Below are 12,907 nucleotides of genomic sequence, written 5' to 3'. Positions count from 1 at the left end.
AACTTTTTGTATAGAACTGTTCTGAAATTTTAGTGTCATAAACATCCACTTTTTGAAGGAAGCAATAAATTTATCTATATATCATAAACACACTTTCTGACAATTGTGGATCTGAGCATATTTGGAAAGTTTAGTTTTTTTATTAATTAAGATAATACCTCAAATCAAGAAATCTGTTTTGATTATTAAATTTATAAAATTTTGATATCAAAATTATGATATCATAATTTAAGTATTTAACTATTTTTTCATAAAACAAAAAGAAATTCTTAAAAAAAATTATAATATTTATTATTTTATTCGCAAAAAAATTTATCTTCTTATAGTTATATTAGCATTTACATCTGTCTTTATCATGGCTTTGATCGAGTTCAATTTTTTCGGTATCATTTGTTTCCATTTTGTTTTTAATAATAACTGTAGCGACATCTTGAAATAATTTATCGATTCCTTCTCCTGTTAAACAAGATGTAAGATGGAATGAATACCCTTGAGTTTTCGCCCAAGTCTTTATTTTTGGTATATCAATGTTTGATTGTTCGATTAAATCTGTTTTATTTCCTACAAGTGCAATATGCTCAAAATCACTACAATTCTGTTTAAATTCTTCAATAAAGCTTTTCATTTCATCAAACGAACTTTCACTGGTTACATCAAATACAGCAATTGCAGCAGAAGCATCTCGATAATAAATTGGACCTAAGCATCTATATCTTTCTTGACCAGCAGTATCCCATATCTGTACATTTTTCTCTTCACCGTTTACATAAAATTTATGAACAATGAACGACGCTCCAATAGTTGCTATTGTATTTGTATCAAATGTATCAAAATGGAATTTATTTATAAGAGATGTCTTCCCAACTTTCTGAGGACCAATTAATGCTATCTTAATTACTTTAGATTTTGGTTTTATTGGAGAATTCATTTGTTGTTTTTGATTGTTGGTTTTTTAACGTCTCCTTCAAAACGACAACCCTTTAACCGCATTTTTGATAAGAATTTACAAAAAACAGGGCCTGGAACGATGATGAACATAATATCAATTTTTCTGTTGTTTACATTGATTTTGAATCAAAAATGATCTGAATGTGTCAAAATATTTTTACTTTTTCATGGAATTAACCGTGGATGTGATGACTTTTTATGTGTTTTTTGATCGTATAATGTCACTGATAAATTAACGTTTAAAAATAATGCATACGTTAAAATTTCATAATGAATGATATAGATCAAAACGTAAATGATTATCCTGCAATCATTTTGCTCAAAGATCTTTTAAATTCACATCAAATCAGTGAAGATGATGAAAGATCATTAAATTATAAGTTTACAAAATTAATTTTAGCATTTAAACAATCGTGTGATGCTGAACAACAATTAATGAGACGAGCAAATGAACTTAATAAAGAATTAAAAGAACAAATAATGAAAATTGAAAATTTTGCGATTGAACAACAAAATCATCGAACAGAATTAAATTCTTTACGACAATCAGTTACAAATGTTCAAGTTGAATTAGAAACCACACAAGATCAAATTAAGAGCACAGTTACCAACACAACTTTAAAAAATAAAGAATATCAAAAACTTCAATCTAAAGTATTAAAACTTCAAGAAGATCAAGAGCAAAATTGCACACCACAAAGACTCCAAATACAAAAAGCAAACTCAAGTCTTGAAGATTTAATAAAAGAAAGAAAAAACAAAATTGCCAAACTTACATCTGAACAATCAAATATCAATGAACGACTTTTAAAATTGGATGAAAATATGAATGATGTTAATGAAAAGAAGAAAGCATCTAATCAAAAACTTAATGAAATCAGTTCAATTCCAATCAAATTAAAACATAAAACTTTAACACTTCAAAATGTTCTTAATAAACTTCTTGAAGATGAGAAGAAAACATTTGAACAATTATCAGCGTTAGACGTAAAAATGACCAATTTAAGTAATAAATGTACAAAAACTGAAACTGAATATCAACGAATTCAACAAGAAACAGATACATTATATTTCGAATCGAATAAAATCCGGAAACAAAGTGATGAAATTAAATCGCAAATTATTCAGCAAAACGAATTTAAATTACAAAAAAATTTGGAACAAAAATCAATAAATAAAATGATAACAGAATCCGATTTAATGATCACTGAATTAAATAATCAAATTATAATAAATAACAAAGAAATTGAAAAACGTAAACAAACGTTTAAGAAATTTAAAGATGTAATCAATAAAGTAAAACTTGAAAAAACAGCATATGAAAGTCAAATAACATCAATCAAAAAAGATATTAATTTTGAGAAACAACAAAACTTAAAATTAAAAGAAGAATTATCAAATATAAATCAATCAAAAGAAAACAATTTGAAGTCAATTTTAACAATAGAGAAAGTGCAAAAAGAAATTTTAAATAATATAAAAGAAACTATAAAAGATAAAAATGAAAAACAAATTCATTATAACTCATTAATTAAAAAAGAACAAGAATTTATACAACAATTTAAAGAAGAAACTTTTATACGTAATCGAAAAGCGCGTGAAATGATATTAATGAAGAAGAAAACATCCGATTTTAAAGTTGAAGCTAATGAAAAGAATTTAATTTTTTTAAATATTTCTCGAAAACTTGAAATTATGAATCAAAAAATTTCGGATATATCAATACTTTATGAACATACGCGAATCGAACGTAATCATTATATTGATATCATTAAAACGTCGAATCAATTAATTAGTGAATATAAAGATAAAATCAAAATATTGCAAAATGAAATTGACTCATTAAAAAACGAATATTTAAATTCGGAAACATTATTAAAATTACAGAAAAATGAACTTAAAACGGAAATAAACAAAAAAGAAATTTTGAAATCTGATTTAATGAAATCACAAAAAGAATATAATGAATTACAAAACAAAATCGATATACAAATCAATGAGAAAAATCGATTAAATTTAATACTTCAAAGAATCGAAAAACAAATTATTAATCAACAAAATAATTATAATTTGCAAGTAAATAATTTCGCAAATATTAAAAGAATGGTAATAGATAAACAAGATGAATTATGTTTAATATATGAACAATATAATCGTCATGATGAAATTATGAAAAAAGGTGAAAAAGAACTTCGAAAGAAAGAAGAAGAAATAAAATTATTAAATGTAAAATTAAATGATTTTATTCATCAAATTGAAATATATCAAAATAAAATTCCAAAGTTAAAAGAACTCGAAAATAAATTTAATGAATTAAAAAATCAAATTAAAGTCGAACAAGAAAACGTCGATAAGTTAACTATAAAACTTGAAAAACCTGAAAAAAATGAACGAAAAACAAATTTATGTGGAAAAGATTTCACTGATAAAGAAATTAATGATAAAATTTCATTTTATGAAGTTCGTATTAAAGAAAAAGAACTTCAAAAATATGAAAAAGAAATTATATTAAATGACTTAAACAAAAAAATCGAAAACATATCAACGAAACTTAATAATAACAATAATAAAACAAATAATTTCGAAAAATATAATAATGATAAAGTACAATCGATCGCTTTAAGAAGAAAGAAAATGGCGGCGATTTCGGAAATGTCAATTTATCAAGTGCAAAGTGATATACTTCAAGAGCAAAAATTGGATTTAAAGCAAAAAATGAAAGAAGCGGACAGTAGAACTGCGCGAGGTGAAACATATGACGAAAAGGCAGAAAGAATGTTAAGGGTACAAAAAAGAGATATTAAAACGGCGCAGGCATTAAAGAGAAAATCTGTGCTGAACTCAGACGATGAAAATGAAAACGAAAATAATAAAAATAAACGACAAAAATTCGACGCGTATCCCACGCCGGATGGATTGTCAAGGCCGTATGGAGCTTTTCCCGTTTTCCAACCAAATGGACCTTCATGCAACTTAAGGTACTACAAAAAAGAAGAAGAACGTCCAATTGTTTTGTAATTTATTATGTAAATTTGTAATTTATTATTATTTTTACTTAAAAATATTTTGTTTTATTTGAATGATTTTTGATAAAATAATAAAAACAAAGAAATTAACATTAAATAGAATAAATATTATTAATGATTTTTCCATTGAAGATGAGTTTATAATTTGATTTAGCTAAGTTACTTTATCTCCGTAACGTTAATGATCTAAAAAAGAAGAAATTTCATTTCATTGGGTTCCATTCTAAATATTTGGATTGAAGCATTAAATGTATTCTTCTTATTAATATTCCATTTTTTGCTTCTTTCTTAAATCATAATTTATTGGTGTTGATGACAATTATTTAGAAATACTCATTACTATATTACCTAATATATTACCCCTTATAACAAGTATTTTTTATACATGCATTGTTATTCACTCATCAATTTATAATTTAAGTTTCCTCAAAGTATTTTTTTACCAACAAGGAGAAAGAAAACTATTCTGGAAGCATTATGTCAGTTACCTCAAATATTAAGTCAAAATAATTCAATTTTAACTTTATGACTTTCATCTGACTTTAAAAAACGGTTAAACGGTTAAACATGCCAAAATAAACGGTCTAAAAATCAAAAGAAGGCATTAAAACTTTTTTTAGTTGTTCATCCACAGCATGATGATTCTTCGCTTTTTTCTTCTGGTAATTTTTTAGGCTTTGGTAGAGATTTGACTCCTTTACGATAAATGTTAGTAGCTACTGTCATAAATGCTTCAGTGACATTTTTACCATTTAAAGCTGACGTTTCAAGGTACATTAACTGATGATTTTTAGCGAAGTTTTCTGCTTCTGCAAGTGTAATTACGCGTTTATCTTCAAGGTCACATTTGTTACCAATTAAAATTATGGAGGCTGACGGATCACATAATGAGTGGACATCTCCCAACCACAAGTTTATTTCTTCGAATGTCTTTTTTTCTGTTATATCATATACAAGAATAACGCCAACAGCATTTCTAAAATATGCCTTTGCAATTGACCTAAATCTTTCTTGGCCTGCTGTATCCCAAATTTGTAATTTAATCTCTTGACCTTCAACAATAATTGTTTTTGAATCAAATTCTACACCAATTGTAGATTGTGATTCACTTATAAATGTATCTTCAACAAGACGCTTTAAGATTGCTGTTTTACCAACTCCACTTGATCCGATTAGAATAAACTTGAAGCTGTAAGCCACAGACATAAAGATTGGTAATCTGACACTTTTCAGAGCATCTGATTCGAACAAAGTCGTTCAATTTGATAAACTTTTTCTGTTTGACGGGTTAACGGTCAGAAATGAATTCAAAAAAGCAAAAATTAAAAAAATAAAAATCATCATATACTACACCACACATTTTCTGAATCAGGTTTATCTTATTAAATAAAAATAATTTTTTTTTATTAGAAAATAACATGCAGAATGGTTTTATTCTTTTTATTTTTCACATAACAATTCACTCTGTTGGGTGCAGATACAAAAGTGTCAAAGATGAACTGGAATTTGTTGACGAGTTTTGTCAATAAAGATCTGGTTGACCCATCTCAGATCCATCAAGAGCATAGAAGGAGAAACATTCGATCAAAGTATGATTATATCTCAATTCGTGTTAAAATCGAACAATATGAATATGTATTTAGTCGATTCAGTCTTTCTCGTTATCTTATGGCATGCATGGTTCCACCCTCACAAGCCGTAGATATTTCACGTAAAATCAAAGAAGAATTTGTTGATCAAAAAAAGTTTGAAATCACTCAAGATGAACTTACACAACGAGTATTTGAACTTATTTCTACCTTTGATAACTCACCACTTACACAAAAGCGATTCCATCTTATTCAAAACTTCAATTTAGAGCGAATTCCATTAATCATTTTTATATCAGGCACAGGCTTTGTTGGTAAATCCAATTTAGCCTTTCAGCTTGGAGAGCGTCTTAATGTTTCTACCATTCTTCAGACCGATATTGTTTGTGCACTCACCAGTAATTCCGGAGATCATCTTGGGCGAGCACTTTGGTATACCTCCCACAAATCAGTTGATGAGTTCATGGATCTTTATCATCAACAATGCAAAGTCGCCACCGATGGCATCGAAGGTGACATATTTAAAACATTAACGGATGGAAAACCTCTCATTGTCGAAGGTATTCATCTTAATCCGAATTTGTTTCTTCATCTTTGCGGACAAAACGCGTTGAATCCACTCGACGGGTTCAACAAAGAACTTTTCGGAAGACAGCCGCGCGGGAAACAAGGATTTATTTTACCAATTCTTCTTACACGTCAACGCGCTGACATATCCAATTCGATACGGTCATCGATATTCGGGTCGACCGAGAAAAGACAAATGAAATTGGATGTGCCCGCAATTGTGAATTACGCATTGGCCGTACAAGACGAAATGATAAAATTGTTCCCAAAGGAATATGTAATAGACTGTAGTGGGGCAGACGCAATAAATCATATACATACACTCTTCCTGGAGCACTTAGAAAAATATTACGCGGAACAGGAAAAGTAAAGAAAGTGAATGTTTCTGTAAATCTGGTTCATCATTGAAATTTGTGTGTTCATACAAAAATGAGCACTTTATTTGTCTGTGGCTGTGAGGAGTTTTGTTGTTTTATTTCTTCATTTAAATATGTGTAAACAATGACTTCGATAATACTAAATTAAAATCAATTCTAATGTGTTTTTTGTGAAATTTTGAATGATGAAGATTAATCATTTATTTCAAATTCTGTGTTTGATGAGCTTTTCAGTAAGAAATATAAACGTTGATTTGGGTTTTAAGAAGTGCCATTAAAGATAATAAAGTTATTTAAGAGTTTTTTGGTGAAAAGAAAATGATTTAGTTTTGACTGAGTTTTGACGGCAGATTTCAGACGAATGGATTTGGATGAAATCATAGAAAGACTTTATAACTTCGAATTTATCCAACCGGAAGAAATATTTTTTGTCTGTGATATTGCCATTGAGGTTCTTCAATCAGAGAAAAATGTTCTTTATGTTAATTCTCCATTAATCGTTTGTGGGGATGTTCATGGCGATTTCAAAAACCTCAGGGAAATCTTCGATATTTTCGAACGTCCACCTGACGGGCGATATTTGTTTTTAGGAGATTATGTAGATAGAGGTGATAATTCAGTTGAAACCATTCTTCTTCTCCTATGTCTTAAAATCAAATACCCCGATGACGTATATCTTATTCGTGGTAATCATGAGTCACCCACACTTACCATTACATTTGGTTTTTATACAGAAATTATGCGACGCTATTCTAATTATTCCATATGGCAATGCTTTATTGAAGTATTCAAGTATCTTCCACTTGCCGCTGTTATAGATTCACAATATTTTTGTGTTCACGGCGGTCTTTGTCCACTTTTGAAATCAGTATCAGATATCGAAAAAGCCGAGCGATTTGTTGCAATGACAACAATGGCCGGTGTCATCTCTGATATCCTATGGAGTGATCCATATGAAGGTCTCGGCTACTCAATCTCGCCTCGTCAAGCAGGCTATCTCTGGGGCTCCGATATTTCACATCATTTTCTTCACGAAAATAAACTGTCGCTAATCATTCGTGGGCATGAAAAAAAGGATGGCGGGTTCGCAATATGCCACGATGACTTAGTAATGACCGTGTTCTCAACTCCATACTATTCGAAGTTATACAGAGAGGCTGCAGTGCTCGAAATTTCATCACCCACCGAAAAGGAATTAACAAGGTTTAGAGCTATGCAGTGGGAACATTCACTCGAAAAGGTGGTGTTCCCGGATCAATGGTCTTGATTTGTGTTTTTTAACCAGAAAAATAAATGTTGAAAATGAAAACTTTTTGTAAAGACTTATCTGAAATATTCAATACCGGAAATCGGTTTTTTCATTTTTGATGATCATTTGTCGTGTGATGAAAAATTTAGCAATTTAATGTGGGGGTTAATTTAAATAAAAATCAAAATGATTTGTAAATGTCCTTTAGGTGTATTCTTAAATTAACCATAAAATGATTTTTTTTAAACTCATTTTAAATCCTTTGTGTAATAAAAATCATTCAAATAACAAATACTTTCTATAACAGCGCATTATTTTGAATTTAAAAATTGATGGTAATAACGATTTTTAAAATCAGAACAATGAAATTTGGTGATTTGGATGCGACATTTTTTCCCGCCAATTTTGATTACAGTATATATAAAAAGTGCTACCGATAGACATAACAGAAAATGAACCTCGATTCACCCCATAAAAACAGCTACAAAATGCGGCGTGAATTCGAAAAAATGCGGAAAGAGTTCATGGATGAAATTAATGATTATTTAAAGAAAACAGAATTTATTACACAATCCCAAATTACTGTTAACAAACCAGTTAGGGAAAAGTTAGATACAGGACACTCACCTCAAAAAAAGAAAGAAAAGTATCCTCAGATTTCTTTTTCCATTCAACCAAGAGTTCATATAAATCAAGAAAATTTAACAAACGCAAAAACAAACAAAGAAAAAACTGTTAACCCCACAGACGACAAACCAAGCACGAGTGAATCTAATCAAAAGAATTTAAATCAAGAATCAATAGATAACGAAACATCATCCCTTAAAGAAACTCAAATAATTAACAAAACAAACAATGAGAATACCGAGAAAACCACAGTCAAAAACGATGAACCCAACAAAATTATTGAAAATGTCAAAAAAGAAATTAATTCAGATAGTTCTCCAACAACTAATATCGAACCACGAATTGAGAAAAAGCCACGAAGAGAAAAGAAAAACGTTATCATACCAACCGAAAGTTTTGGTTTGGTACCCAATTCAATTCTCTGCGAAAATTATATCAAATCAGATGAAGAAAATGAGAACAACAAAACAGAGAATGTCTTTAAATTTACAGGTCAAGAAGAAATCAGAATTCGAACAAGAAAACGGTCGTCGAGTTTTAATATCAAAACTAAGAACATTGAACTCATCAAAGAAGAAGTCAAAGGAAATGTCCTTAAAAAAGTTTATGAACAATATAAAAAGAAACCTGCTCCAGTTGTAGGGAAAAGATCATTTTTCACTCGACACAGAAGTCAAACATCACCAAGTATCAAAAAGATGTTTGAACCAATTGATTTAAGTAGTAACTCAAGTAATGACGAAGCTATTTCAAGTGAAGATGAACAAAGAAGACAAAACAAAATAAAGAATGATAAAATTTGGGAATCATTAATTACAGATAATAAAATAATAAAAAATAAAAAAGTTGATCAAACAAAAGAAATTGCAAACTCATCTGATAATGATAAAGTATCAGTAACAGATAACAAATCAACGAAAAGTCAAATGGTTAGTGCAAGTTCAGATAATGAAATAAAAGATAAAAAAGTTAATCAACCGAAAGAAGTTACAAATTCTTCTAAAGATGATAAAGTTTCAGTAACAGATAACAAATCAACGAAAAGTCCAATGGCTAGTGCAAGTTCAGATAATGATATAAAAGTTAAAAAAACTGATCAGACAAAAGAAGTTACAAATTCTTCAGTAACATATAACAAATCAATAACTTCTAATGATGATAAAAATAATAATAAAAGTAATCAAACTAAAGAAATTACAAATTCACCAACGAAAGATGATAATGACACTAAAAATATTAAAATCGAAAACAAATCAATAAAAAGTAAAACAATTTCAAGCAATGAAAACAAAAATATTAAATCAAAACAAATTACAGAAGAGAAAAAAGGAGATCGAGAAAATGTTATCAAAAAAGTATATGAGCAATATAAAAAGAAAGATAATCAAAGTCCTCAAAAGATAACAACGCGAAATAAGAACAGATTTGCATCACCCACAAAAGCAAACGAAATCACTAAGAAGTCAAGTCCAAAGAAAGAAGATAACAGTAAAACATCTCCAAATTCGGTAAAAAGAACTTCAAATAAGCAAAATTCACCAAAAACAAGTCCAACACAAACTAAACAAAATGCAAACAAAAAAGTAAATTCATCAACAGAAGACAAAGAAAAACAAAACAACAAAAATCCAACAAGTTTAAAAAACGAACCAGAAAATATCGATAATAGCACAAAAGCATCAAAACGAACTTTAAATAAAGAAATTGTAAATATTAACAAACAAAATAATAGAAAAAATATAAATTCACCAAAAGAAAAAGTAAAAAACATAAATGATAACTTTAGTTCAGATGATGAAACTAATAATAAAACATCACCGAAAATAACTTCAAATAAGCAAAATTCACCAAAAACAAGTCCAACTCAAACCAAAAAAACAAATTCGCCAGAAGATAAAGATAAAGTTTCATATGATAAAACGCAAACAAAAATTGATGAGAAATCATTCGCAAATAAAGCAAATTCGCGAAACATGACAAACGCAGATGCTGAAGGAAAAGAAGTAAAAACAAATGCAAACTTAAAAAATGTTAACCAAAAACAGACAAATGAAACAGATAAAAATAAATACATTAATGGCAACATGATGAACCTAATACGAAAAGAACTTTTAAGTCCTCCTTTTATAGACGAAATGAGACAAAAAATTATAAGCGATGAGTTCATTCAGGAAGTGAAGCATAAAGTTAATTTGCAAGAGACTTCATCAGATTCGGAAAACGATTAAGAAAATATGTGATTTTCGAAATGAAATGAATGAATGAATTTCGAAAATAATGTTATTAAACAAACTGTTTCTTTTATATTTTTTTTTAATGGATTTATGTATCAATAAACAAGTTTTTGAAATTATGAGTATTTGAATAGAGAATTACAAAAGTTATCTTACCATACCTATCTATTCATTTAAATCGGAGATCAATCAATAATCACAGAGAAAGAATCATGTCATAAAAAACAAGCACTATATAATCTAAAAATATCAAAAGTTTAATGGAACAATTTAAAATTCATAAAAACTTTTAGACATTAGATCAATATCTTCAAACTAACAAACAATGCATTATAATTCAGCTCAATTTTAATATATACACACACTAAAGCATATTTTAACAAAGCAAAATTTTGCATGATAAAGAAAAATTGCCATTTGTTACAAATTAATTAAATTAACAACAAGTGAATTCACAAATATAAAAATCATGTCTACAAATGGTTTTCTAATATTGTTTTTAATATGATTAAGATTGTCTTATCTTTGACCTTGATCTATTTTTCCAATGCATTGTTTTAAAAATAATATGTAACTTTTCATGAAAATTAGACAATGTTCCACACCTTATAAAATCCTAAAAAATATCAAAACGAATATTTTTCATAAAAAATTATTATTTGATTACCTTAATTATGTAAAATAAATAATTACCAAGTTAAGTCCTTAATAAGGTTATAAGTTTGAGTTATTTTGTAGTTAATTTTTTAATCAATATACAAAAAACAATAATAGAATAAGTCAAAAGATTTACCCTTTATAATATTGATAAACTTAGATAATAATAAAATTTTATTACATAATGTTTCGTATATTATTCTTATTTTTCTAAAAAAATTTCAAAAAAAGTCACTTATTCCGTAAAATAATTAACTTATTTTTACAATTAACAAATTATAACCATTCTTTAAAAGTGTGTCGAAAAAGTTTTTTACTTTTAACCATAAAAAATTCACTTTAAGTGGCTACTTAGCAGAACGCGCATTTAGCACCGGCGCTATGTACTAGCGATTACAGTAATTGTTTCTTCAGTATCAGCATAGTCTACTGGCCTTTTATTTAAGGAATCTTTCAAATTTTTATTTGCGCCTTTGCTCAACAAATATTTTACTAAAGGAAAATTCGAATTTTTGGCAGCATAATGAAGGCATGTGCTTACACAACAATCTTGTTGATTTACGTCGAAATTAAGTTCGTCTAACATTTAAGAATTAAATTAGTGTTGAAAAATCGGCTTGCATTCGAGAGAGTAAAATCTAATGTACCATTACTATACATTTGGGGTGCCCTACGATAGAAAATTTCACAACTTTATTGTTGTGGCACTGAATCGCAACGCCAATATTAGAGCTGAGGTCGTGCCTATTAGAAAGCAATTGAACCGCTTCAAGGTTACCACCCTCAACCGCCACAACCTTAGCTTCACTTCCAAGAAAGCAATGATTTTGCTCAAAGTAATTTAAAATTTTCATCGAACCACAAAATGCTGCAAAGACAGGCATATTAAAAATGTAGTTGTACAACGTTATTGAGGAGCTGATGTTAGGTCTCGAACTGGAAAAATCAAGAAACCCATCAAGATCATCATTTCGAATGAAATGCCAAATTGAGTTTTCTTGAATAGGGTCTTTTTCATATTCTTCAACCGACTTGATTTTGTTTGGATCAAAGTTGTTGTCTCCAATAAGGCCGCGTGCATAAAAGTAATAAGAAGCTTCAGTTGGATAAAAATCAATGAGAGAATCCTGTGAGTTCAAATAAATCACCATATAGCTTGAGGTTAAGATAAATAAATTGAGAAGTTATTGTACACCGGATTAATTTTTGAACCCATAACTTATCAAGCTTGTGAATAAGTGATTTTGCTTCTTCAAAATTTGAAGACGAAAGGTGGTGAACCAATTCTTCAAAATGAGCATATTCCAAAACTTTTGTTTCGAGGTCTTCAGCAGTTTCCTGAACCAATCCATCAGTTTCAGCAATTTGCTCTTGCATAAATTTGTAAAGTATTCATATGCTATTGACTGGTTTATATTACGATATAATCGTTTTTTATTGAAAAATAAATTTGATTTGAATTTAAATGAATGATTTCTTTTGTGGTTTCATATGATAACTAATCCGAAATCGGGGAATTTGTTAAAAGCTTATCGCGTAATTGAAGAAATTGTGTTACAAAATTATTTCCAATAATTTAATTTGTATCATGCTAGAACATTGAAAACAAAATTCCATCTGACAAGCTTGTATC

At 28.6% G+C, this 12,907-nt stretch overlaps 4 protein-coding genes across 4 annotated transcripts; 3 read left to right on the top strand and 1 right to left on the bottom strand.

The window, feature by feature from the left end:
• Positions 1-3,663: 3,663 nt before the first annotated feature.
• Positions 3,664-3,966, top strand: GO595_004327 (uncharacterized protein; the record flags this gene model as incomplete). Its single annotated transcript, XM_067917447.1, has 1 exon — positions 3,664-3,966. One exon carries the CDS (start codon positions 3,664-3,666, stop codon positions 3,964-3,966), a length of 303 nt encoding a protein of 100 aa, XP_067775451.1.
• A 632-nt stretch (positions 3,967-4,598) lies between these two features.
• GO595_004326 (small GTP-binding protein) lies at positions 4,599-5,180 on the bottom strand (the record flags this gene model as incomplete). The annotated part of the gene is made up of 1 exon (XM_067917446.1): positions 4,599-5,180. One exon carries the CDS (start codon positions 5,178-5,180, stop codon positions 4,599-4,601), a length of 582 nt encoding a protein of 193 aa, XP_067775450.1.
• Positions 5,181-5,468: 288 nt separating this feature from the next.
• On the top strand, positions 5,469-6,500 carry GO595_004325 (ATP/GTP nucleotide-binding protein; the record flags this gene model as incomplete). The annotated part of the gene is made up of 1 exon (XM_067917444.1): positions 5,469-6,500. One exon carries the CDS (start codon positions 5,469-5,471, stop codon positions 6,498-6,500), a length of 1,032 nt encoding a protein of 343 aa, XP_067775449.1.
• Positions 6,501-6,868: 368 nt separating this feature from the next.
• On the top strand, positions 6,869-7,774 carry GO595_004324 (serine/threonine-protein phosphatase 2A catalytic subunit alpha isoform; the record flags this gene model as incomplete). Its single annotated transcript, XM_067917443.1, has 1 exon — positions 6,869-7,774. The coding sequence occupies one exon, from the start codon at positions 6,869-6,871 to the stop codon at positions 7,772-7,774; it is 906 nt and encodes a 301-aa protein (XP_067775448.1).
• Between the last annotated feature and the right edge of the window lie 5,133 nt (positions 7,775-12,907).

Source organism: Histomonas meleagridis (genome assembly GCF_020186115.1).
Source record: "Histomonas meleagridis strain 2922-C6/04-10x chromosome Unknown contig_26, whole genome shotgun sequence".
Taxonomy (NCBI): domain Eukaryota; phylum Parabasalia; order Tritrichomonadida; family Dientamoebidae; genus Histomonas; species Histomonas meleagridis.
This window is presented reverse-complemented; position numbering and strand designations above follow the sequence as displayed.